The sequence below is a fragment of the Podarcis pityusensis genome (assembly GCF_964106645.2).
Source record: "Podarcis pityusensis genome assembly, chromosome: 17".
Taxonomy (NCBI): domain Eukaryota; kingdom Metazoa; phylum Chordata; class Lepidosauria; order Squamata; family Lacertidae; genus Podarcis; species Podarcis pityusensis.
In genome coordinates, this window is record NC_138042.1 from 11,028,528 (window position 1) to 11,055,680 (window position 27,153).

At 45.0% G+C, this 27,153-nt stretch overlaps 2 protein-coding genes across 4 annotated transcripts in view; one reads left to right on the top strand and one right to left on the bottom strand.

The window, feature by feature from the left end:
• Positions 1-3,822: 3,822 nt before the first annotated feature.
• LOC308466751 (homeobox protein NANOG-like) lies at positions 3,823-12,757 on the bottom strand. Its single transcript, XM_080987921.1, has 4 exons — positions 12,512-12,757; positions 10,523-10,794; positions 8,425-8,514; positions 3,823-5,911 (listed from the first exon to the last, which is right to left on the bottom strand). The coding sequence occupies exons 1-4, from the start codon at positions 12,705-12,707 to the stop codon at positions 5,471-5,473; spliced, it is 999 nt and encodes a 332-aa protein (XP_080844047.1). The 5' UTR covers positions 12,708-12,757; the 3' UTR covers positions 3,823-5,470.
• A 1,784-nt stretch (positions 12,758-14,541) lies between these two features.
• The window catches only part of LOC308466682 (alpha-2-macroglobulin-like protein 1), a 106,516-nt gene continuing 93,904 nt past the window's right edge, over positions 14,542-27,153 (top strand). Inside the window, exons 1-2 of one of the 3 annotated variants that reach the window (XM_080987700.1) lie at positions 14,542-14,652; positions 24,303-24,453. In XM_080987700.1, coding sequence (XP_080843826.1) covers positions 24,320-24,453 — 134 coding nt within the window. In that variant the 5' untranslated portion in view covers positions 14,542-14,652; positions 24,303-24,319. Of the gene's footprint in view, positions 14,653-19,842; positions 19,916-24,302; positions 24,459-27,153 lie in introns of those variants that run through there. The other 2 variants (XM_080987697.1, XM_080987698.1) reach the window with 2 other exon arrangements.

A 27,153-nucleotide genomic window follows, 5' to 3' on the forward strand; every position in this document is an offset into this window, starting at 1 on the left:
CCTGAAGTGATATCTCCCAAATTTAAGTCAGGGATTTTGCCATTTATCATGCAAAATTTCATCCCCTAATGCAGGAGGACAGAAAAGTGCCAAAGAATTAGCATAGGCTGCCCTCTTGTTGACAACAAGGCAAGCAAAATAGCTGGCGATTCATTCAATCAACATCTTTGGTCCAAGGTTTCCTGAAAGAGCAGACATAGCCAAAGGGGGCAATGCCCCCTCCTGAGCCCTGAGAGAAGAAATGCAAAATTTTCTTCCCTGCAGTGAAACAATTTGCACTGGGAGGTGAATTTCATTGCACACAGTTTGTCTCTGGTTTGGTTTTGGGGGTTCACAGTTAATTTTCCTCTTGCATATCTAGGGTAGGGCAACATTACCTGCAAAAGTGCGGCAATTTGTGGAGCAGGTGGGCAAGCGAAAGGAGCATCATTAGACTAAAAGGTTAAACTATGTTATTTATTGTACAATATTTATATACCACTTGGCTGTACTAAAACCTCAAATGGGTTTACAAAAACCCCCACCATAAAATTATCAGGGGAAACAAGTTGTGTTCTCTGCCCAAGTAGCGCACCAAGTGAGATAAAGTCACTACAGTAAACATCTTAATAGATAATAAAAAATAAATCATGTTCAGACTTAAGAGGCCTGCCAAATTCCACATTTACAGCTTGGCCAATTCTGGAGTCAACCATTGTGGTTCTGTGACATGGAGTGATGCAGCAGCAAGAGGGGGGAGGAGGCGTTGCGTAGAACAATGGGATAGAATCATATATTTGTAGAAGGGGCCACAAGGCTCACCTAGTCCAACCCCCTGCAATGCAGGAATATTTTGCCCAACGTGGGGCTTGAACCCACAACCCTGAAATTAAGAGTCTCATGCATTGCAGGGGGTTGGACTAGATGACCCTTGTGACCCCTTCCAACTCTAATTCTATGCTCTGCTGACTGAGCTATCCCAGCAGGATGTGGGAGATTGGCAAGTATGGGGAAATGTTGCCTTCCTGACCTTCTCTTTTGCAATGGTCATGTTCTCCTGCACTTCTCCAAAGATGGTTGGCTGTAGTATCACCACAGAGCAACCGGGCTTCTTCCTTCTGTGCAGGACTAACGTATCCAAGGCTCTTCTTCTACTGAGCCTCATCCAACTGAGGCCCCTATGGCACTGCTTGGGAGGGAATGGATTCTTGAGCCTATTTCTGTTCCTTCTTGCATATGAATGTTTGGCAAGATTGCCCAGCCATGTTACTGAGGATACTTTTCAGCTTGTGAGGCCTGTGGAGGTGGATGAGGGTCCATCACTGCTGCCTGAAGTGAAACCTGTTTGGTATTGTTGGCATCCATCTGTCTCGAGAGACAATGGAGTGTGCCCCCAGGGGTGAAGCCAAACCGCTGTGTTAAAAGCACCAAATTGACCTCCCTAAGGTGCAAGTCTGGGCAGATTGCATGGAGGTCCTGGGCTGTCCAGACAACAAGATCCCCCTCTCGGCCTCGCTGTGATATATTTCCTCTTTTCTTGGCTATGATGTCAGTTGCCATCCTAGTGGCTCTGGTTCTATCTAGAATGAGGGTTAATGTGACATGTAGACAGTATGCAGCTCTGCCTTTCCTTTTCCATCTATCTGTCCCAGAAGGCCCTCCTGTTTAGGGAAAGCATTCAGTGAGGCAGGCTTTTCTGAAACCTGCTTTGCTTCCAAAAAAATTTCCCCACTGCTGTCCTGACACCCATATTAAGCTGCTTAATAATAACACTTAATTGTACAGGACATTGATGTATTTGGCTTTGATGCCACTCCCAAAAACATTGATTGCCCTGGGTTTTAGTGCAGCAATGCTTCTGGTTGGACACCATGAGGAAAGGATGTTAGACTAGATGAGCCTTTGGCCTGATCCACTCCCAACCTATAGAAGTTACCCCAGGGAAAGCAAAAAGTAGGACGCTATTATTATTTAAAAATCCCTTCCTGGCCTCCAGAAGGTCATAAGCTGAATATTAGGGCTGTTCTCACACCACCTTGCCTTCCCTCCATCACCCAAGTTGCTGACTCCTAAAGAAAACTTCCTTAGTTGTTGTTGCCTATCTGAAGCTGGGGCTCCAATATTTTGGCCACCTTTGAGAAGAGAAGACTCCCTGGGAAAGACCCTGATGTTGGGAAAGATGGAGGGCACAAGGAGAAGGGGACGACAGAGGAGATGGTTGGACAGTGTTCTCTAAGCTACTAACAAACTATGTCTGACCAAATTGTGGGAGGCAGTGGAAGACAGGAGTGCCTGGCATGCTCTGGTCCATGGGTCGGACATGACTAAACAACATCCCAAGACACCTGCCTCATGTTAGGTTAGTTGTCATTATGTGTCCCCATGTATGTTCTTTCTTAAATGGCTCTAGTTGCATCTAGGTACAATTTCAGCCCAGGCATTGCGTACCACACCCAAAACAAGGTGTATTTTTTATTGTTCTTATTGAAAGATTTTCATGGATAACAAAGGTACATATAACATCTGTTTTTAGTTTACAAGAGTCCTATCTACAGGTCAGTTACATTTGGTGTGAGACATTGCTATCATAGGCATTGTGAGGTTGGGGGTGGGGAGAAAGATGTGGGGAGGGGTGGGAGAAAGGGGGGGCAATGATTTTTCCTTCTTTTGCATAGTGCATGTGCAGCGTTCGGTTGCTTGCAGTGAGTTTTGTCTGAGGGTTTTTTTTATGCTGTTGTCTTGTTGGGCTTTGTGTGTAATGAACGGGAGCCACACAGGGTGAAGGCATCCCCTTTGTTCGTCCCTGTACTCATTTCAGTTAGTTGCTTAGCTTTTCTAGTAGCTGTTTCCCATATGGTTTGGTACCAAGTGGCCCATGTTCACTCCTGACAGGTCCCTCTCCAGTGTCTAGTTATGATGCTCCTAACTGCTGAGTAGGTGGCTTAGGAGTTCTTTGTAGTTTGAGTGCATGTAGTTGTCTATATTTAATAGGGCCAGTTCTGGAGTTGCTTCTAATACCTCTTTTTGTTGTTTTGAAGATTTCTGGTAGGACTGATGTCCAAAAGTGTTGAATTTTGAGACATTCCCACCACGTGTAGATATATGTGCCTGTACTGGTGCAACCTCTCCAGCATTTAGTTGAGTTTCCTGGGTTTATCATTGCCAGCTTCCATGGTGTTAGGATCAATCTATAAGTGAGTTCCCTTCTTTTGGCAGAGATGGATTCAAAAAGTGGCTTAGACCAGAGTTTATAGACACAAAGGTGTCATTTTAAAGACGAGGGTATAATTCACCTTTCAGACTATTGCAAATAATTAAGAAGCATGGCAGGGATATCTTGCCCTTCCATTTATAAATATTTGGGAGAATGTAGCAGAGTAAAGGTAAAGGGAACCCTGACCATTAGTTCCAGGCGTGGACAACTCCAGGGTTGAGGAGCTCATCTTGCTTTACTGGCTGAGGGAGCTGGCGTACAGCTTCCAGGTCATGTGGCCAGCATGACTGAGCGGTACCTATTTATCTGCTTGCACTGCGTGCTTTCAAACTGCTAGGTTGACAGGAGCAGGGACCCAGCAATGGGAGCTCACCCCGTCGCAGGGATTTGAATCGCCGACCTTCTGATCGGCAAGCCCTAGGCTCTGTGGTTTACAATAGACAAAATGCTCCAATACTGGGAAGGATGCAATAGGCTTGTCTATGAATGAGTGAAGGCTGCATTATTATTATTATTATTATTATTATTATTATTAGCATGAATATAACCAGTTTTTGGCCTCAGGTAACCTTAATCCAAGCTGCTCTGAGCAATATATGAGATCATCGGGAAATGTAAGTCAGAGCCTGTTTCAGTTAAAGAGAGTCTATGGGCATCATGGCTAAGTGGGGGTCTTAAATGAGTTTCCTGAATGAACCTCAACAAAACAAATATTGGTTGGCTAGCAACATTTCTTCCAGGGAAACAAGGTTATGTACTTATCACAAGGTTCTTGGACGATAACAGCTGCAAATACTTGCCAATGGCTTATTTAAACAAACAAACAAACAAAAAGCTAAACAGAAACATGGTTATCAGGATGCACTTTTACTAACCAATCATAACACCAATGCCTTGTGCAGATTAAAAATGAGACAGCAATATAGTAAACACTCTGTTAACTAGAAAGCAGGTGTGTTCTGTATGCAAACACATGAACCACGAGAATATGAAACACTAAAAACATTTGGCAAGTCCATTAACTCTCCCCTCATTCCAAAAGAAAATCTAACCTAGGCAGTTAGGCAGCTGCTAAGCAGGTAGGTCCACAGTACGGCCGGATAGGAGACAGAAGTTTCCTCCCCCTTCCAGTAATCACTACATAGTAAGACTTAAACAAGGCTAGCCAGAGGAAAAATCAACGGTGTCCTGCAGTGTCATATTAAAAAAATCACACAAGCCACCATCTTTTCTGGCAGCTATAGTAGATCCCCTATGACGATAGGTCTTGTCATATTGGCGAATGAAATATTTTATAATAAAATTGGGGGGCATTTAATACTAAATTCCAAGTTGGCCACCAGCAACCAAGCCCTACCTAAGAGAGCCTTTGGCTAGAGGGTTACTGGGGGATTGTTTATGCAGTCCTTCCAGGAGTGATCAAAGAGAATCTGCAGAGGTCATCTGTTGCTATTGCTTGAAGATTTGTGGTGCAAGGGGAAATAAAAAGCCCCCTACAGTGTTTCCTGCCAAAATAAAGAAAACCTCACTTTTCACCTTGATTATATCTGGCTCTGTCCATTATGGTTTTGGAGGTCTCCTCAAGTGAAGAGATGCAGAAGGACAGGTTCAATAGCAGCAGGTTGTCATATAGGTCAGAAAGGGAACCCCTTTGCTTCCATGTAGTGGATGTACCTTAAACCAGAAGTTCTGTCCTCTACCCCCAAGTCATCCTACTCTTAACAGATAGGCAGTTGAAGCAAGAGTAAATGCTCTCTTGTTAGGAAAGAAACAATATCTTTCATGAAAGATCAAAGAGAATAATGGGGAAAGAAACAAAAAGAGTCCTTTTTTTTAAGATTAGAAGCTGCCTTCAAATTGGGTTGGGGAGGGGCAGCCAAATTTTGAGCTCTTGAGGAAGTGACTCACACAGCAGACAACCAAGGGGAGATGGGAGCAGTTAATTCTAACATTTGCAGATTCCTCTTCGTGAACATGGTTTTCCATACACATCGAGTGCCTTTTCCTGGAGCCAGCCAGGATGAACTGATGAAAGCCAAGTTCAGAGCCGCACATCCAACACACACACACACACACACACACACACACAGCCCCCGAGTCAGAAGACAGCAATAAAACTGCCCATTTTCTGTTTTTTTTCCCAAGTGCCAAGATCCCTCACAGATGCCAGTGAAGGAGGTGGGAAGATAGGAGCGGGACTCCTATTTGCAGCAAGAAAATCTGAAGAGAAAGCAGTAAAAGAATGAGAGCCCTGGGAGAGAACCTAAAGTCTGGGAATTAGAGCTGCTCTGGTGTCCTTGGGTTTGCAAGAGGGTCTGTCTGATAATGTTGCAGGACAGAGGTGGTGCCTGGTGCAGTGGCAGATACACTGGGAAAAGGATATCCACCCTCCATCTTCACAGCAGCATACTCCAGGCTTGCAGAGAAACCGTGACAGAAGTTCATCCTTTGCTGGCCGATGTACCCGAGTGCCTGTTGGCCATAACAGGGCCCAGCAGCCTTCCCAAAAAAGCCTCCATCCTCTCCTTCTCCCACAACCGGACACAGACCCTGGGGGCTGCCGTAGATCTGGCTGTGATCGCTGCTATAGTTCTGGTTGTTGACGCTGACGGGATTGCTGGCGTAGTTCTCGTGGGCATTGGCCAATGAATGGATATTCCTAGCATCGTTGATGGCGTATCCTTGGTGATAGCTGGTGTTTATGTCCAGGTAACCGTTCTGTAAAGAGAAAAGTAGCGATGTTTCAACACCCCCCCAAAATAGCAATGCTTAGCATTGAGACATCACCTGTCTACAGAAGCACATTGCATCCCAGTATAGCTCCCAGTATGTTTCCAAGCGCAATTCAAAGTGTTGGTGTTGATCTTTAAAGCCCTAAACAGCCTCGGCCCAGTATACCTGAAGGAGCATCTCCACCCCCAGCATTCAGCCCGGGACACAGAGATCCAGCTTTGAGGGCCTTCTGGTGGTTCCCTCACTGTGAGAAGTGAGGTTACAGGCAACCAGGCAGAGTGGCACCTGCCCTGTGGAATGCCCTCCCATCAGACGTCAAGGAAATAAACAACTATTTGGCTCTTAGAAGACATCTGAAGGCAGCCCTGTTTAGGAAAGTTTTTAATGTTTTTAATTTTCTGTTTGGAGCTGTCCAAAGTGGCTGGGAAAACCCAGCCAGATGGGCAGGCTATAAGTAATAATTTATTATTATTAAATTATTATCCATTATCTCAGCTGTCCTTCAGGCAACTTTAGAAGTTAGGCAAAAATCATTCCCCTCTGGAGATTGAGGGTGGAGGCCTGATGCCACCCTGTGTGTTCATGGCAGAGGATGTTTTGGTGTAAGAGACCCTTTTGCCCTAACTGAACTCCCACCTTTTTATAAATTGTACAATTTTTTTATTAAAATATTGTCCTGAACTGTAAACGCTCCATAAGACCATGCATCCTGGCTCTGAAGGAATAGGGTGTTTGTTTTCAAACTTACATACACTCCACATTAAAATAATGATTAAAAAATGGTGTGTCTAAACAGATGCCTTTACTGTGTGTTAGGTCTGTCTGAGGCCACTGCGGGTGTAGTCCCAACAGATAGCCTAAGGTTTAAAATCTCCCAGTTTGTTTAGTTATTTTCATGCCCCCAGAAGTGACCCAGGAATAGATGGGTGTGCGCGACTCTCTCTCCTGAACTTTTAGGAACAGGCCTTTTCATGGAATCATACAGTGCCGGATTTACGTATAAGCTAAACAAGCTCTAGATTAGGGCCCCACTCTCTTGGGGCCCCCCAAAAAAAATTAAAGGGAAAAAAATGGATGTTCATTTCCAAAATATAAGTTAAAAAACAAATAAAATAAAACCTACATACAGCAACAGTGTTTTGTGTTGCGTAGGCTCCTATGATGTATGTAATGGGCCCTGCCTCCTAGCCTGTTCCCTAAAATATCACTGTTTTGCTTATTTCTATATACAGTGGTACCTCGGTTTACGAACTTAATCCATTCCTGAAGTCCGTTCTTAAACCAAATCCGTTCTTAAAGAGAGGCGCGCTTTCCCTAATGAGGCCTCCTGCCGCTAGTGCCCTTCCACCGTTCGGCTTCCATTCATAGACTGAGGTAAAGTTTGCAAACTGGAACACTATTTCCAGTTTTGCAGAGTTCGTAAACTGAATAGTTCGTTAACAAGGCTGTTTGTAAACTGAGCTACCACTATACAGTGTTACCTTGGTTCTCATGGACAGGTTGCATGCCAACATGTGCAAATGGCTTTAGATACCTTTAGGTCCATAAATTACCATATAGCATATATTCAACACAAAAAAACCAGCGACAATTTGTTGTTGACAAAGGACAGCTGGACATATAAAGGGCCCCATTACCTTCAGTAGATTAGGGTCTCATCAAACCTCAATCCGGCCCTGGAATAATAGAATCTTAAGACTTGGAAGGAAACCCCCCCCCCCGAGTCATCTGGTCCAAACCCCTGCAATGCAGGAATCTCATCTAAAGCATCCATGACAGCTGCTGAGGGGGCCCCTATTTTGATCACATGCCCATGTCAGGATATCTGCCACTGCCCCTCCCTATGTAACATACCCGCTCCCTAGACCAATATTTCAAAGCTCCATTGTCATACTGAGGCCTGCTTTGTATTTTTTGGTGAGATACACATATGGGACATTATACTTGTTTGCTTATGTCGACACCCATGTCAGTGAAGAACCAGATACATGAAAGGGAAAAAAAGTGCCCGTGTCCTCTCTCCCCACGCTTAGAAATGGAGGCTTAGCTCAAGCTGGGATAGTTCAGTCTGTACAGTCTGTACATCTTGGGACTCTTAATCTCAGGGTTGTGGGTTGAAGCCCCAAGTTTGGCAAAAGGTTCTCGACTTGCAGCGGGTGAGGCTAGGTGACTCTTGTGGTCCCTTTCAACTCTACAATTCTATGGTTCTAGGTTGGATTTAGAAAGCCCTGTTTATTTGGGGACAAAACCATAAGGAGCTGCCTTATACAGATAGATGAGCTAAGGATCTCAGCATCAGTCATCGTCTAGACTACATGATAACACTTTCAGGTTTCACAGGGATTTTTCCCAGCCCTACTAGAGATACCAAGGATTGAATCTACAACCCTTTTGCTCACATTGTAGGCCAGGCACTACTATAAAGGCAACACACTGGAGCATCTTAATGAGTCAGAAGCTGGAGAAGTTCTGCTCCATCAGATGGGCCGCCTTATTACCTGAGGTTGGCATATTCCTCTTCTCATCCACACAGCTTCCTTCTGGGTCCGTTTAAACTTCATCCGCTGATTCTGAAACCAGGTTTTTATCTGAAATACACAGTACAAGATAAGCAACTTCCTTCATCCGTAGTCAATCCATGCAAAGGTGTATTTGCACCACTCAGGGTTTGGACTGGGTGTTCATCAGTATGCAGATGACACCCAGCTCTACCTCTCCTTTAAATCAGAACCAGTGAAGGCGGTGAAGGTCCTGTGTGAGTGTCTGGAGGCGGTTGGAGGATGGATGGCGGCAAACAGATTGAGGTTGAATCCTGACAAGACAGAAGTACTGTTTCTGGGGGACAGGAGGCGGGCAGGTGTGGGGGATTCCCTGGTCCTGAATGGGGTAACCGTGCCCCTGAAGGACCAGGTGCGCAGCCTGGGAGTCATTTTGGACTCACAGCTGTCCATGGAGGCACAGGTTAAATCCGTGTCCAGGGCAGCTGTGTACCAGCTCCATCTGGTACGTAGGTTGAGACCCTATCTGCCCGCGGACTGCCTCGCCAGAGTGGTGCATGCTCTGGTTATCTCCCGCTTGGACTACTGCAATGCGCTCTACGTGGGGCTACCTTTGAAGGTGACCCGGAAACTACAACTAATCCAGAATGCAGCAGCCAGACTGGTGACTGGGAACAGCCGCCGAGACCATATAACACCGGTCTTGAAAGACCTACATTGGCTCCCAGTACGTTTCCGAGCACAATTCAAAGTGTTGGTGCTGACCTTTAAAGCCCTAAACGGCCTCGGTCCAGTATACCTGAAGGAGCGTCTCCACCTCCATCGTTCTACCCGGACACTGAGGTCCAGCACAGAGGGCCTTCTGGCGGTTCCCTCACTGCGAGAAGCCAAGTTATAGGGAACCAGGCAGAGGGCCTTCTCGGTAGTGGCGCCCTCCCTGTGGAACGCCCTCCCACCAGATGTCAAAGAGAACAACAACTACCAGACTTTTAGAAGACATCTGAAGGCAGCCCTGTTTAGGGAAGCTTTTAATGTTTGATGTATCATAGTATTTTAATATTCTTTTGGAAGCCGCCCAGAGTGGCTGGGGAAACCCAGCCAGATGGGCGGGGTATAAATAATAAATTATTATTATTATATTATTATCAGAAAACACACACTCAGATCTTTACGTTGTCAGCCATGAAGGCAAAAAAGCTCACCAAGTGAGCATGTTTATACAACAGGCTAAGAATGAACTTGGCATTCCTTCTTCTCAAGAGATCTCTGGGAGTTCTGTGCAGGTGAGTAGAGAGTCGGCCATTCCCTCCATTACAATGTGCAGGTGGAGATTTGTTACCAAGTTGGCACTACTTGCATGCAATTTCATTTAATTTTTGATTTGTATACCGCTTTTCTATATTACTATACACAAGACAGAAGAAACAAAGACTGCACACCTTATAACAATTTGACCCAATACAAAAATGTCATAATAACAAAACGTAACTTTAAAATAAACAACTTGCATCAGATGTAATATTCAACAACCCATTAGAACATAATAGTACCCAATAAAATTAAATATCAGAAAACAAACAAACAGCAGTCACAGTGCATAAAATAGGAAGGACCTCAAAAACAGCCTAATGAGAACTCAAAGTGTGCCATGGAATTTAAACTAGTCTGTTGCAATGGGGAAGCAAAAGATTAAATGACTAATTAAGATAACCCCGCACTGCAGCATTTTGTTGCAGTTCAGCACCAAACTAGAACTCCCAGGGAAGCTCAGAGAAGCCATGGCAGTTAAAGCACAAGCAAACAAATACAATTCTGCATGCCACCAAGAAAGAATAAAGCAAGCTATGTAAGAAAGGAAGCTGTAGAAGGAGAGAAGGAAGGAAGGCTCAAATAAGTGAGGCATACAAATATTAAAGGTGGATCTCAAGACAGAAAAGGTGGATCTCAAGACTGTCCTGCAGGACAGCTTATGCAAGAGCCACCACCAGTTGGAACAACTGGAATTCTGACTCTGGAAAGTCAGCAAAGAGCAAATCTTTAAAAATTCAGGCCAAAGGTCTCCCGGCCTGACCCTGCCCTGCTTCAGCAAAACACTTACTTGTTTGTAGGTGAGTCCCAAGGCAGAGGCCAGTTCTCGGATCTGTTGTGGACTGAGATATTTCTGCATCTGGAATCTGTGGTGCAAGACCTGCAGCTGCCTTTGAGAGAAAGCTGTGCGGTTCTTGCTTTTCTTGCCTCCTTTACTTTCCTCCTTGCACCGCTGGGGAGTAGAAGTCAGATCTGGGGAGGGGGGCGGCTTGTTGGGGCTGGTTGCAGAATCTGGTGTATAATAAGTGAATATCCCAGAGCTGGAAGACCTTGGGGATAGATCTAGGAATCAAGCAGACACAGTATGCAAAGGATAAATAGGGCAGAACAGGGCTTAAAAAGCCAGAATGCAAAAAGTGTTTGATAAATAAGTTTATAAAACAGTACACAAACTTTCTATATAGAACCTTTGCATCAGGCAAGATCAAACTGTAGCTACTTCTCAGACCTCCTGTGATATTTGAAAGTTTGCACACTCTGAACATAGAAACATAAAAGGAAACCTTCAATAGGCTGCAAATCCTAACTCCACCAACATGGGACTAAGCCCAGGTGAATTAAATAGCACTTACACCTGAGTAAACATTGCTAGGATTGCATTGCTCATCTCCAGGACCAACAGACCACGCCCATCAATTAACAGTTATTAGCATCACTAGACTGCAGAACACTAATGAACTAGATGTAAGCAATGCTTTAATTCTTGCTTAAGACAATCATACCTTAAATGACTCTGCAAAACACTGGTATGTCACTGGCTTGCAAAATGCTTCGGCAAAATTCACGTTCATAACAAGAGGGAAGGGCAGGATTAACGAGTTGACACCCAGATCGCGCTCACATTTCGAGTCCGCAAAATGTTGGGAACTGAGCAATTTGTGACCAGTAATAATCCAGGTTAAGAGATAAGGGTAGCCTTGGGGCGGGAGGAAAAAGCCATGCGTTTTAAATGTGGTGCTGATGTGAGCGCATTCTTCTCCGGCCAGAAAGCGGTTTCTTTGGCTAGGCAGCAACTCCTAGCACTGTTTTGCTCCCTAGATAAGGGGCAGTTTCAAACAGACAATTGTTCCTTGAATACCTCCTCTCCACCAGGGGCTGGGCTTTTGCGCTGGCCTGGAAATCCAGATCCATAACTTTTAGCCCAATTAGGCGCCGCGCACTTAACTTTGCATAGGATCCGACTGCGCACCTGCAACCTGTTCCCTGCGCTGTCAGCAAAATGGGCTCCCGAGGAAAGATTTCTATTTCTTTATCTACTGCGTTTCTATTCCGGCTTTCCTCCAAAGCGTTCTAGGTGGTGCACATGGCTCCCCCCCCCCCCAACCTCCCCATTTTATCCTTCAAAACAACCATGTGACGTAGGCAGAGAGTCCGGGGATGAAACCCAGAGCTTCATGGCTAAGCGAGCCTTTGAACCCCGGTCTCCCGGGTTCAACCCCCTCTACCCACTACGCCCTACTGCCGTGCACACCACCCAAGCCTATCATGGAAAAAGGCCACAATCCAAATTCGGTTAAAGGACCCCCATCGAAATTATCATCATTATTATTACTTACTAAATTTGTTAGTCGCTTTATCTTGCCCAAGGCAACCCCAAGCGACTTCCGAACAAGCAACCCCGCTTAGGTGCATTAAAACCAAGCGAGGGAGGAAATGCCCAACTTTTGTATTCAAAAGGGTTCTGTATTCTGCCTCAATTTGCGAATTCCAAGCTTTGCATTCGCTGCAAGAAGCTCCCAATGTTTGCTTAACTGAGAATGCAGGGCTCCCCAAACTTGAGTCTCCAGCTGTTTTTTTGGACTACAAGTCCCATCCTCCCTAGCTAGCAGGACCAGGGGTCAGGGATGATGGGAACTGTACCCCAAGAACAGCTAGAGACCCATGTTTGGGGTAACCCTGGTGCAATGGAGTCAGCTTTCCTGGGTGAAGTGACTTTAAGAGACTTAAGCAAAGAGGGCTGCAAACCTCCTTTGCGGGTTTTCCTAGGAGATCAGCTTACCTGGGTTATTGCTGGGGCCCTTCCCTTCCGGGCCGTTAACAGCCTCGGGGGCAGGGAACCCCCCGGAGCAGCTCCCCGGCTCCATCTCCTCCTTCACCGAGGGCCAGTAGTAACCGTCGTAGCCCATGTCAGCGGGAGCCACCACCCCTGCAGGGTAGACCCGGTAGGAGGCATTGAGGGCCAGTGGGATGCTCATGAATGGAGGCGACGGTGGGACCCTTCGGAAGCGTGGCTGGATCACCGAAGAGACCGCGATTCCCTGGGGGATCTTTTATGGGCTGCAGGCAGGACTTCCCCAGTCATTATCATGTTAAAAGGGGGTCCAATTTGCTGGGCGGGGCGGGAGGGAGGGGCGGGAGATCTGAGGATGGAGACCCTCGTTCGCAATTTATTTCCTAACTTTTAAATTATTATTATTATTGTTGTTGTTGTTGTTTATTATAAAATTTGTATACTGCCCTAGACCCGCAGGTCTCAGGGCAGTTGCAAACATAAAAGCACACCGTAAAAACAGGAAATATATGAGATAAATAAAAGCAAAAACAACCCAATAAACCCCCTCCCCCCCAACAAATTTAAAAAAGGGGAATGAATGTCTATTTATTTAGTATTTTATTTATTAAATTTGTATGTCAATGGGCATCATATATATATATATATATATATATATATATATATTAGTAGTTACAGGTAGGTAGCCGTGTTGGTCTGCTGTAGTGGAAACAAAATTTAAAAATTCCTTATTATTATTAATTAGTCCTTCATCTGTAGATCTCAGTTCACAACATAAAAATACAAGATAAAAAATACATAATAAAAACAAGAACTAAAACAAACCAGTAACTTGTTTGTTTTTAACCCTCCAAGCAGTTTATTATTATTATATTAATTCAGATATACTGGGGGCATATTAATCCAGGGAAGACCAGTCGATCAACAGCTAGGAACCTAAGCCAAGAGAGCTGAAGGGAGCCTCCATGTATAGGGGCAGTATATCTCCAAGGATCAGGTGCTGGAACAATCAATGGGGAAATGCCATTAGTTTCACACCTTTCCTTTAGTTTTCCAGAGGCATATGGTTGGCAGGCCAGTTCTTATTTCTTTGAACGCAAGTCACCAAAGAAAGTGCTATATAAATACTATGCTTTATAAGATAAATACAGTGGTACCTCGGGTTACATACGCTTCAGGTTACATACGCTTCAGGTTACACACTCCGCTAACCCAGAAATAGTGCTTCAGGTTAAGAACTTTGCTTCAGGATGAGAACAGAAATCGTGCTTCGGCGGCCGCAGCAGCAGCAGCAGGAGGCCCCATTAGCTAAAGTGGTACCTCAGGTTAAGAACAGTTTCAGGTTAAGAACGGACCTCTGGAACGAATTAAGTACTTAACCTGAGGTACCACTGTACTAACCTTTATAGTATCTATTGTCAAAATAAAGCACATTTGAGGGAAGCAAAGCAAAGGCCAATTCATTACCAAACAGCCCTTGTGGTTGTTGCTAAGATTGGGTTGGCACAGAAACCGGGATGGCGGAAAAGTGCTAAAAGGATGTGATGACAGGCTTGGTATCTAGGCTCCTTTATCTTCCATGTGTTTGCTCAGAAGTAAGCCCACTGAATTCAGAGGAGGCCAAGCAGAGGATCTGCAGCATGACTGCGAGACCTTCTGATACCCAGAGGTGGTGCTTAGGCTGTAGAAGAGCTGATTAAACCCTGAGCTCAGCTGTGACCCTGAGGAAGGGCTTCTTGAGGAAGCCCTTGATTTCCCAGCCACAGCTCCTTGTCTCTAAAATGGGAATTGCCTCTCAGAGGGGCCAATAAGCACCAAAAGGTGCATAAAGCTATAAAGTTATTATATCTGGATGGGTATTTTAATGCGGCAGTTCCTAGTGGTGGGTGGTGACTGGGCAAAGTTCCATGGGGAGAGAAGATTTTTAACACACACATTTTATTGGAATTTTTTTTCTCTCTCTCTCTCTCCAAACAAGGAACTTTTAAATGCAACATGAAGATTTGAGCCCTCTCCACCTCACTGCCACCACCTGCTTCCAATTAAAAGAGTCAAGGCAGAGGAGAGGAGCTCCAGGGAGAGGCGAAAATCTGCCTCCCACCACCTTCAGTTGACCCTTAAGCTCTCTGGTGAGTTTCCTTATGGGCAACACAAATGCAAGGTTGCCCGTGTGTGTTAGAACTGTAGAATTGTAGAGTTGGGACCCCAAGGGTCATCTAGTCCAACCCCCTGCAATGTCCATGTGGAGTGGAATGTAGGGAGCTGAACTGGGTTGTCCTGGAGGGCAGAAGAAGGGTGGATGGAAGAGCAAGTTTGTGAAAGGCTCATCCCAGAGGCGGACTTCGGTCTTCCAGATTTCAGCGGCGCCCTGTGCGAGGCCATATTTTGCCCCCCACCTGGTCCTCTTGCCTTGTGGTCTGCACATACACAGTGTCACCACTGCAGAGCCCCAGTGCCAGGCTGCACTGAATCTGGTTGGTTCTGCTCAGTCACTTCCCGCTATGGCAGGGGTCTGCAACCTTTAAGACAAAAAGAGCCACTTGGACCCGTTTCTGAAGGAAAAAAAACTGGGAGCCGCAAAACTCGTCATTATAAAAATAACTTTTTTTTCACTTTTTTATTTTTTCTTTGTTTGACCCCTCAGAATTACTCCTCCTCATAGAAATAATCGTTAAATTAACAAGTTATCTTTTTTGTGTGTGTGTTCTTCACTCCCCTTCAAAACAGTGACCAGCGTACATGCCCCCTTTCAATGCAGTGACCAGCGTACATGCCCCTTACAATGTAGCGGGCGGGCGGGAAGGTGATGTCGGGACGGTGCGTGACTAACGCACACACCGCCCCCATGCGACGTCACAGCCAGTACAGTGCCCGCCACAGTGGGGAGTGTCGGGGCGCACAATGCGCCTCCTCCCCTCGCTAGTATCCGCCCCGGAGCTGCGGCAAAGGTGTAAAAGAGCCACATGCGGCTCCGGAGCCGCGGGTTGCTGACCCCTGCGCTATGGTCAGTGGATGAACATGTTAGTCATTCATTCAAGCCTCAGCTACAGCACATTCCCAATGGCAATTTAGGGATCGTAATAGTGACCTGTATTTCATAATAATAATAATAATTTATTATTTATACCCCGCCCATCTGGCTGAGTTTCCCCAGCCACTCTGGGCGGCTTCCAATCAAATGTTAAAAACAATACAGCATTAAATATTAAAAACTTCCCTAAACAGGGCTGGTTGCCTTCAGATGTCTTTTAAAGAGAAGATAGCTGCTTATTTCCTTCACATCTGAAGGGAGGGTGTTCCACAGGGCGGGCGCCACTACCAAGAAGACCCTCTGTCTGGTTCCCTGTAAACTCACTTCTCGCAGTGAGGGAACCGCCAGAAGGCCCTCGGCGCTAGACCTCAGTGTCCGGTTTGAACGATGGGGGTGGAGATGCTCTTTCAGGTATACAGGACCGAGGCCATTTAGGGCTTTAAAGCTCAGCACCAACACTTTGAATTGTGCTCGGAAACGTACTGGGAGCCAATGCAGATCTCTCAGGACCGGTGTTATGTGGTCCTGGCGGCCACTCCCAGTCACCAGTCTAGCTGCCACATTCTGGATTAATTGCAGTTTCCGGGTCACCTTCAAAGGTAGCCCCATGTAGAGCGTATTGCAGTAGTCCAAGTGGGAGATAACTAGAGCATGCACCACTCTGGCAAGACAGTCCGCGGGCAGGTAGGGTCTCAGCCTGCATACCAGGTGGAGCTGGTAGACAGCCACCCTGGACACAGAATTAACCTGTGCCTCCATGGACAGCTGTGAGTCCAAAATGACTCCCAGGCTGCACACCTGGTCCTTTAGAGGCACAGTTACCCCATTCAGGACCAGGGAGTCCTCCACACCCGCCCGTCTCCTGTCCCCCAAAAACAGTACTTCTGTCTTGTCAGGATTCAACCTCAATCTGCTAATAGTTTCCCATGAACTTGCTTATCTGGGCTAGTTGCTCCTTGCATGGAATAAACAACTCAGGCAAAGCATGTATGGCTTCCAAACCAGGGGTTGTGGTTTGTTTTACCGCAGCAAACTTAAGAGTTTCCCTTTGTCATCTAGCTGGTCACTGTAAGAATGGAGGGCCTTTGGTCTGATCTAGTGTCCACCAAAGCCTGCTCTCCAGTTTATCCAGAGTTTTCTCCACCTGTGGAAGAGTCTCCCATTTTTCTGACTGTTTCACAGGCTGCTTCAGAATTTGAGATTGATCTTGTCTTATCCTTGCAAATGGGTTGTGCAGGGCCGGATTTAGGTTTGATGAGGCCCTAAGCTATTGAAGGTAATGAGGCCCTTTATATATCCAGCTGTCCTTTGTCAACAACAAATTGTTGCGGGGGTTTTTGTGTTGAATATATGCTACATGGTAATTTATGGACCTAATAGGTATCTAAAGCCATTTGCACATAACAAAATATGTATTTTATCAAAGTAATTGTTGAATTGAAATACAATTAAGAAGTATATTAATAGTGAAATGCAATTAAGAAGAAATATATTAATAGTGAAATAATTATCAAGCTCTAACTTAAAATGATTTTTTATTCATAACAAACTTAATAATGCAAACACATTGGCATTTGGCAATAAAAAAAGTTCCTTTAGAAACACAATTTACAAAGATTCATACTCTAGTCTCTAGAAACTTGTTCTCACAGTGAGGGAACCGCCAGAAAACCCTCAGAAGAGGTCCTTAGTGTCCGGGCTGGATGATGGAGGTGGAGATGCTCTTTCAGGTAATTAATGGACACCAATCAGAACTCAAATTAGGCAAGTTGAATAGAGGCAACATTAGCCAAATCTAATGGAATCAGGCTTTTGAGTATTACTGTTCCAAGCAAACACATGCAACAGCATGATGAAATTAGTGTGTTGTAGCCTACTTAAGTTATACTCAGAGTAGACCTATTGAAATGAATGAACATGGCTAATTTAATGCCAGTGGGTCTTTTATTTTTTTATTTTTATTTTTTATTTATTTATTTATTTACGGCTATTAGCCCATAAAGGATGTACAAACATAAAAGCACAGAGGCATAAAGACCGATATATTCGGCACCAGAAGGTGAACACCATGATGCAGGGGTGGGTCATTGAGCGGAGCCAGATAATAGCTTGGGGCCCGGAGAGCTCCAAGGGACGGATCCCAGAAAAAGGAAAACTGAAGACAAGATCCGACATGCACTCTCTTCAAAACTGTCCGATTAGTTTTTGATGTTGTTGTTGTTTTTGGTGGTTTTTGTGTGTGAGATAACCGCATTCAGGAATCTCGCCACCTGCAGAGTTACAGAAGGATCTGTATCCTGCAAAAGTAGTGCGGCATGTGACTCAACAGGCCTGCCAACCAAGCGCAGTAAAGCAGGACCCAGGAATTTAGTCCTGGCTATGCTATGTAGGGGACAGTTGAACATTATATGTGGGAGAGAATCAACAGTTTTCCCGTCACACACGCATAGCGGAGACACCAAACCCTTGGAAAATCTGTGGCTCAGCAGGTTCGATGGAAGGACATTGAACCTTGCACAAATAAATGCAAGTCGGTGTGGTACAGATGAAAGAGATGACATGTATGATGGAAGGCCAAGTGGTGGGGTTATTCCGTGATACCTGGGGGAGCAGACACCCCCACCCCCGGCGAGGTTGTGTTGCCAGTGGGTCTACTTTGGCTAGAATTTAGTTGAATACCACCCCTTACTTCTGAGTAGACATATGAAGAAATGCACTGTTAGTCATGATGATGATAGTATCACCACCACTTACTGATGGGTTTTAATTTACTTATCACATTGTTTCCCCTTTCATTGCCATTTAACCCCACCTTTTACTATTTTGACCCCTATGCTCCTCTGTATAGATGGATAGGTAGAGAGACGATTGATAGAGAAATACCAAATAAGTAAAACTGCATATAGAATCATAAAAATGTAGAGTTGGAAGGGAACCCAAAGGTCATCTAGTCCAACCCTCTTCAATGCAGGAATCTCAACTGAGGCATCTCCTGGTTTCAAGTTACAAGAAAGGAGATTCCAACTAATCATTCAAAAAAAAGTTCTGACATTAAGAGCTGTTCAGCAGTGGAACAGACTCGCATGAAAGATGGTGGACTCTTCTTCCTTGGAGGTTTTTAAGCAGAGGTTGGCTGGCCATCTGTCATGGATGCTTTAGCTGAGATTCCTGCATTGCAGGGGGTTGAGCTAGATGACCCGTGGGGTCCCTTCCAACTCTAAGATTCTATGATTTTGAGATCAGGAAGCCCTGGCAGGTGGGGAGGCTGCAGCATGCTGGAGAAACGTTTGACGCAAAGAAGAAAAACCACCCACAACCCCAGTGCTGGATTTACGTATAAGCTAAACAAGCTATAGCTTAGGGCCCCACTCTCTTGCCCCCCCCAAAAAAACCTAAAGAAACATTTCCAAAATATAAGAGAAAAAACAAATAAAATAAAACCTACATACAGCAACAGTGTTTTGTGTTGTGTAGGCTCCTGTGATGTAAGTCATTGGCCCCGCCTGCTAGCCTGCTCCCTAAAATATCACTGGTTTGCTATTATTATTTCATGTTATAGGTGAAGTTACAGAGAACAAGGCAGAGGGCCTTCCCCTTCCTGCGGAATGCCCTGCCATCAGATGTCAAGGAGATAAAGAACTATAAAACTTTTAGAAGACACCTGAAAGCAGAGAAGTTTTTAATGTTGGATGTTTTGTTATGTTCTTATATGTTCTTGAAGCCAACCAGAGTTGCTGGGGAAACCCAGCCCTATAGGCCGGGTATGACAACAACACGACAAATTCATTTCATGGAATAATAATAATAATAATAATAATAATAATAATAATAATAATAAATTTATACCCCACCCATCTGGCTGGGTTTCCCCAGACACTCTGGGCGGCTTCCAACAGAATATTAAAAACATGACAAAACATCAAGCATTAAAAACTTCCCTAAACAGGGCTGCCTTCAGATGTCTTCTAAAAGTCAGATAGTTGTTTATTTCCTTGACATCTGAAGGGAGGGAGTTCCACAGGGTGGGTGCCACTACTGAGAAGGCCCTCTGCCTGGTTCCCTGTAACCTCACTTCTCGCAGTGAGGGAACCGCCAGAAGGCCCTTGGAGCTGGACCTCAGTGTCCGGGCTGAACAATTGGGGTAGAGATGCTCCTTCAGTGCATTGCTAAAAGTGGAAAAATACATTGATGGATTTCCCCCCTTCCCCATCTCACATTGCTGTCTAGAACACTTGGAAGTCCCAGGTCTCTGTGGTGGAGGGAGTCATGACAGTGGCATGGCTACTTCTCACCTGGTCTGATGATGGACAGCCTTCAAAATAGTTTTATCCATCATTTCTGCAGCTTATGGGAGGAGCCAAGTAAGTCCTTCATCTGCATTTTTAAGGCACCAGATCAAAATAAAAAAGTTGTTTTTCTTAATCCCCCCTTAATTTTTAAATTTTAAGGAAACCAGGTAATCCTTTCCCTGGATGAATACAGCTACCAGGCCAAACCAGTCCTGGCGGTTCTCCCATTGCTCTCCCCTGCGGCAGCTTTCCTGGAAAAGGAATTTTTATGCATATGAACAGTTGCTTCCCATTTGTCCTTGGGGCTGTCAGGTCACCGAGAGGACAAGCTTCCCCTGCCATTAAAGCCTCAGACTCCTGATTATCTGAACATCACAGAACCATTAAGGCTTTTGTTGGCATTGGAGATGCAGGGTCAAAATCTAGCCTGGGGCACAAGACTTTGGCTGGGCAAGTGTGAAAAGAGAGTGAAAGGGGAAAGCACAGGTTGGCAGAGCAGCTAATGGGCAAAGGATGGAGCACCCTGCTCTTCCATGCCCGCTTCCTGCCCTGTGCTTCAATGCAGAGAGACTTTATGGCATGAAAAGATATACAGGTGAAACTCAAAAAATTAGAATATCGTGGAAAAGTTCATTTATTTCAGTAATTCAACTTAAAAGGTGAAACTAATATATGAGATAGACTCATGACATGCAAAGCAAGATATGTCAAGCTTTTATTTGTTATAATTGTGATGATTATGGCATACAGCTGATGAAAACCCCAAATTAACAATTTCAGAAAATTAGAATATTGTGAAAAGGTGCAATAGCTAGTCAATCCATAACACCTGCAGTGGGTTCCTGAGCCTTTAGATGGTCTCTCAGTCTGGTTCATTAGGAAGCACCATCATGGGGAAGGCTGCTGACCTGAAAGTTGTGCAGAAAGCCATCATTGAGACCCTCCACAAGGAGGGAAAGCCTCAAAAGGTAATTGCAGAAGAAGTTGGATGTTCCCAAAGTGCTGTATCGAAGCACTTTAATGGAAAGTTATGCGGAAGGGGAAAGTGTGGAAGAAAAAGGTGCACAAGCAGCAGGGATGGCCGCAGCCTGGAGAGGATTGTCAGGAAAAGACCATTCAAACGTGTTGGGGACTTTCACAAGGAGTGGACTGAGGCTGGAGTTAGTGCATCAAGAGCCACCACACACAGACGGATCCTGGAAATGGGCTTCAAATGTCGTATTCCTCTTGTCAAGCCACTCCTGAACAAGAAACAACGTCAGAAGCGTCTTAGCTGGGCTAAAGAAAAAAAGAACTGGTCCGTTGCTCAGTGGTCCCAAGTCATCTTTTTTGATTAGAGCAACTTTTGCATCTCATTTGGAAACCAAGGACCCAGAGTCTGGAGGAAGAATGGGGAGGCACACAATGCCAGATGCTTGAAGTCATCAGCTGGTGTTGGTCCCCTGTGCTTCATTAAGTCCAGAGTCAACGCAGCAGTCTACCAGGAGATTTTGGAGCACTTCATGCTTCCTTCTGCAGATGAGCTTTATGGGGATGCTGACTTCATTTTCCAGCAGGACTTGGCACCTGCCCACACTGCCAAAAGTACCAAAACCTGGTTCAATGCCCATGGGATTACTGTGCTTGATTGGCCAGCAAACTTGCCTGACCTGAACCCCATAGAGAATCTATGGGGCATTGCTAAGAGAAAGATGAGAGACATGAAACCGAGCAATGCAGAAGAGCTGAAGGCTGCTATTGAAGCATCCTGGTTTTCCATAACACCTCAGCAGTGCCACAGGCTGATAGCATCCATGCCACGCCGCATTGAGGCAGTAATTGATGCAAAAGGGGCCCAAACCAAGTACTGAGTACATATGCATGCTTCTACTTCTCAGAGGTCCAATATTGCTCTATTTGCAATCCTTGTTTTGCTGATTTCATTTAATATTCTAATTTTCTGAGATTGTTAATTTGGGGTTTTCATCAGCTGTATGCCATGATCATCACAATTATAACAAATAAAGGCTTGACATATCTCGCTTTGCATGTTATGAGTCATATATTAGTTTCACCTTTTAAGCTGAATTACTGAAATAAATGAACTTTTCCACGATATTCTAATTTTTCGAGTTTCACCTGTACAGATGTTGCAAAAGCACAGGGGAGGTAACATGTCCTGCAGAACATGTCCCCAATCCACAAGTTGCACAGCTCTCCATGCATGTGTTGTTATGGGAGTCATCTGGTATGCAGGCTGAGACCCTACCTGCCCGTGGACTGTCTCACCAGAGTGGTGCATGCTCTGGTTATCTCCCGCCTGGACTACTGCCATGCGCTCTACGTGGGAGTACCTTGGAAGGTGACCCGGAAACTACAACTAATCCAGAATGTGGCAGCTAGACTGGTGACTGGGAGTGGCCGCCGAGAACATATAACATCAGTCCTGAAAGACCTACATTGGTTCCCAGTATGTTTCTGAGCATAATTCAAAGTGTTGGTGCTAACCTTTGAAGCCCTGAATGGCCTCGGCCCAGTATACCTGAAGGAGCATCTCCACCCCCATCGTTCAGCCCGGACACTGAGGTCCAGCTCCGAGGACCTTCTAGCGGTTCCCTCACTGCGAGAAGTGAGGTTTCAGGGAACCAGGCAGAGGGTCTGCTCGGTAGTGGCCCCTGCCCTGTGGAACGCCCTCCCATCAGATGTCAAGGAAATAAACAGCTATCTGACTTTTAGAAGACATCTGAAGGCAGTCCTGTTTAGGGAAGTTTTTAATGTTTGATGTTTTGTCTTGTTTTTAATATTCTGTTGGGAGCCTCCCAGAGTGTCTCAGGAAACCCAGCCAGTTGGGTAGGGTATTAATAATAACATTAATAATAATAATAATAATAATAATAATTAATTTCACTGTTAGCTTACCTTTGTAGTGAAAGACTACATCATACTTTTTGCCAATTTCTGCACTTGTGGACCTTATCATCTATTACATATGGCCTTCCTGATACTGTTGATGATGAAGGAACTGGAACTTCTCTGATTACATTTTCATAGGGCACCCAGCAGTAGTCATTCTTAGTTGGCCAAAAATATGTTGGTGAAGAACCAGATGGATGCATGAACTGTACTTTAGCATCCCTTTCCTCTACTCAGGTGTTTAGCAGAAGTGCTTTACACAATAAAATGAACAAGGGTTCTGATACGTATTTTGTTTTTATTAATTAATAAAACTTACTTTTTAAAATATTTTCTAACCACAAAGAATGCCTTCTTATTTTAAAACATAGCAAACACATGGTTAGCCCATTCTACTAAAAAAGTATGATACATGTGTTAGTTTTGGTTTGTGTGCTATGGCTTATCAAACCAACCAAGGCAGAAAATGACTAACATTCACTTTGAATAGTTGGCGACCCTTTTCTGTGGCACTTAATACCATTTTTATACCTTATTTTGAAAGAGACAAAAAATAGCTTTATTTCGATACCAAAATAAGCCCAGTTGGTTGAAAAATAAGCAGAACAGGAGGTTTTTTTCTAAACTGACACAGAAATGTCATTTGCCTAAATCGCACGAAAATCAAAATTTTAAAAAAATTCTCCTGCACCCAATTTTGGACCAAAAACTCTTTAAAAAAATAATTTGAGGTTATCTCATTGGTATGTACACACACAAACATTTTGAACAAAATCTGAGATGGGGCTCCCTCAGGGTGAATACCCCACCTTCCAGCTCTCATGCCCAACCCCAGGGTGTGGGGAGCATCATTCAAAGCCACCATAGCCTCATACTCCTTCCAGTATTGGAGGCAGCCTAGCTTACCTCAGAGGGTTATTGCGAGGATAATTTGGACAGGGAAAGCACACCATGTTTACCACCTTGACTTCCTTGGAGGAAGGCACCAAGGAAGACCCCCTGAGAGTACAAATGTGTTTTTGAAAGCACCTAGATGTGGTGAGTTAGCCAGGTGGAGAGAGAAGTCCCCACCCTAAAATGAAAAGGCAAGAACATTCAAACCACTGGAACAGATAATACACAATGACTAAATGAGGAAAATGTGGCCAGACAACATCTTGGGCTGGGAGGTGAGTTTTCATGAGGTGGTGGAAACCGGATCACAATCAGGGCCCACTTTATTCCCTTTGATTCCCACAGCGATGTGAGACTGGGGTTCCAAAACTATAAGGGAAGCCCAGATCCAGCTGCCCTGGGCCTCCTGGTGAGGGGAAAATCAAGGGGCAGGGCAGGTGCTTGGAAGCTGGATGAAGATACCAAGTGTTGACATGGGCCTGAGATGGAGAGAGAGAGAGAGAGAGAGAGAGAGAGAGAGAGAGCCAGAGCCAGCCCACAGTCCATTGGGTGAGGTCTTGGCCAAGATCTGACTTCACAATGGACTGCAGAATGTTTTGTTTCCCAGGAAACCAGGTGAGTTGTTTGAAAGAATCCTGAGATCAGTTAAAAGCTCATCAACTGTCTCCTTCAGATCAGTTGACACTGCAGATGTCTGTCTGCTTCAGAGAACTGTCTTTTTTGGATCAGTTGGCATCAGAAACACCTGTCTCCTTCGAACAACTATCTTTGGCTCAGTTGAAAGCCCAGAGAATGGTCTTCTGCCTCCCCTGCTGCCACAGAAGGTAAGGTAAGTGGGGAAGAGGGGAGACATTCTGAAGCCTTGTTCTCCCCCCCCACCTCATGGGCAGTTTTTAAAGATGCTCCTTGGTTTTTTGACCTTCATAAATCCCATGATCCCAGGGAGTGTTCTGGTTAATTTTCTGATTTTTTCCATTTGTCTCCATCCAAATGGCAGGAGAATTACCACCTTCCCCCCCCCCAAAAAAATCAGTAAAATCCTCCCCCTGCCCCCAATTTCACCACCCACAAATAGGAATTTCTAGGAGCTCATTCAGCCCTAAAATACACACCCCACCTCTGCAGGGCTCACACCCGCACCCTTAAGTATTCCCTCCTTCGGGTGCATTTCCAGTTTCTCAACCCCCTACTCCTGTCTGGGGGATGTAAAGGTGCAGTCAAGTACAACATTCCAACAGAGGACTAATGGCCTCCATGTTCTAACTGGTTGCCGTGACAACCAGTTTGTCAGTTGCTGTTAGTTTTGAAAAAAAACTGCTCCGTTCCAGTCACCTCAGGACCAACTTCTCTCTCGTATAGTTTATTTGCTTGTTATGTAATCTAAGCCTGCCTTCCGGTACAGTTCTGTAGAGCTGAATGAATCTGAGAGTAAAATAGTTTTATATTAACATGAATCAGATTTGTGTGTGCATTCTTTAAGAGGTATTCAAAGGGATTTTTAACCAGGAAGGCATCTTTACTAGTAGAACTCAGACGAGTCAGCAACAAGCTGAAGGCTGCATAAACTTATAAAGGGGATTGTTTAACTCTGCTAAAGTAAACCTTCCCACACTATCAGCCCTAGACAGCAGATCCGGGATGTCAGATGTCATGGAGTAGGGGGAGGAGGGCAGCTGGAATCTAGCAGCAACATCTGGAGGGCTAGACACATAAAACAAGGTGATTTAGCACCATAACACTGGGTAACTAGTCAAGAGTTTGTCCTGACTCTGATTATGAATGGCCAGAACTAGCCACTCACTGTCTAGTGTGGAAAGTGGAGCAAAGGACCTTTTTAGGAGAGCAGACCCTGGGATCAGTTCTGCACTCAAAATGAAAAATTGTGTCACTGTGTGCCAAGATCTCAGTACAGTGGTACCTTGGGTTACAGACGCTTCAGGTTACAGACTCCACTAACCCAGAAATAGTACCTCAGGTTAAGAACTTTGCTTCAGGATGAGAACAGAAATCGTGTGGCAGCGGTGGGAGGCCCCATTAGCTAAAGTGGTACCTCAGGTTAAGAACAGTTTCAGGTTAAGAACTGACCTCTGGAACGAATTAAGTTCTTAACTCAAGGTACCACTGTAACCGGCTGTGACCTTTGTCTTTTTAAAAAAGTCAAGTGGTGACTTGACACATAGGTAACAGAGGCTTTCCGACTGAGAAGTGCCAAAATCGCCTCAAAATGTGTGGCTGATGGACACCATCTGCAAGGAGAAGGAGGAGGCCCTCACCTGCATCTGGAGAGCTTACTCTCATTTGCCTGGTAACTATAGGTAGTATAATGAAGGCACCAATCTTAGTTTTCTTTGCCCTTCCTTCCTTTATCTTGCCTCTTTCCTTTTTTTCTAACTTGATGCCCAAATATTGAGCCTGAAATAACTCACACATTCGTGAGAATAGTTAAAATTGTTCCCTCTTATGTTACAATGTCATCTGATGTTATTGTTACATTATTTGGACTACTGCAATGCGTTCTACGTGGGGCTACCTTTGAAGGTGACCCGGAAACTACAACTAATCCAGAATGCGGCAGCTAGACTGGTGACTGGGAGCGGCTGCCGAGACCACATAGCACCGGTCCTGAAAGACCTACACTGGCTTCCAGTACGTTTCTGAGCACAATTCAAAGTGTTGGTGCTGACCTTTAAAGCCCTCAGCCCAGTATATCTGAAGGAGCATCTCCACCCCCATCATTCATCCCAGACACTGAGGTCCAGCTCCGAGGGCCTTCTGGAGTTCCTTCACTGCAAGGTTACAGGGAACCAGGCAGAGGGCCTTCTTGGTATAAATATTATTATCATTGTTATTATTAGGCAAGATTAACACCAATCTTTAAAAAGGGATCCAGAGGGCATCCTGGAAACCAGAAGCCCATTAGTTTAAGGGTTTTTTTCCTGGGAAAACTCATGAAAATACTTAACTATATATAGAAGTATATACAGTGGTACCTCAGGTTACATACGCTTCAGGTTACATACGCTTCAGGTTACATACGCTTCAGGTTACAGACTCTTCTAGACCAGAAATAGTGCTTCAGGTTAAGAACTTTGCTTCAGGATGAGAACAGAAATCGTGCTCCGGTGGCACAGCAGCAGCAGGAGGCCCCATTAGCTAAAGTGGTGCTTCAGGTTAAGAACAGTTTTAGGTTAAGTACGGACCTCTGGAGTGAATTAAGTACTTAACCCGAGGTACCACTGTGGAAGAACAAGTCTTGCCCAAGGAGAACGAGCATGGCTTCTACAGGTTGCTGGGGAAGGACCCAGGTGAGGAGTCTTAGAAAACGGTGGAAAGGTGGGGATCTTCAGTCCTCGCAACTGCCCTATTGGGGCAAGACCTACTGGGAAGAGTTGCTGTGACCACTAGGCCTGAGCTATTTTGGTTCCTTTGAATAAAGAATTAACTTGGCTGACAAGGTGTTTTATTGCTGACCTGCTCCTGACTCCCAGCTCCTGAAAGCAGTTCACAGGAGCCTAGTGCTTTGC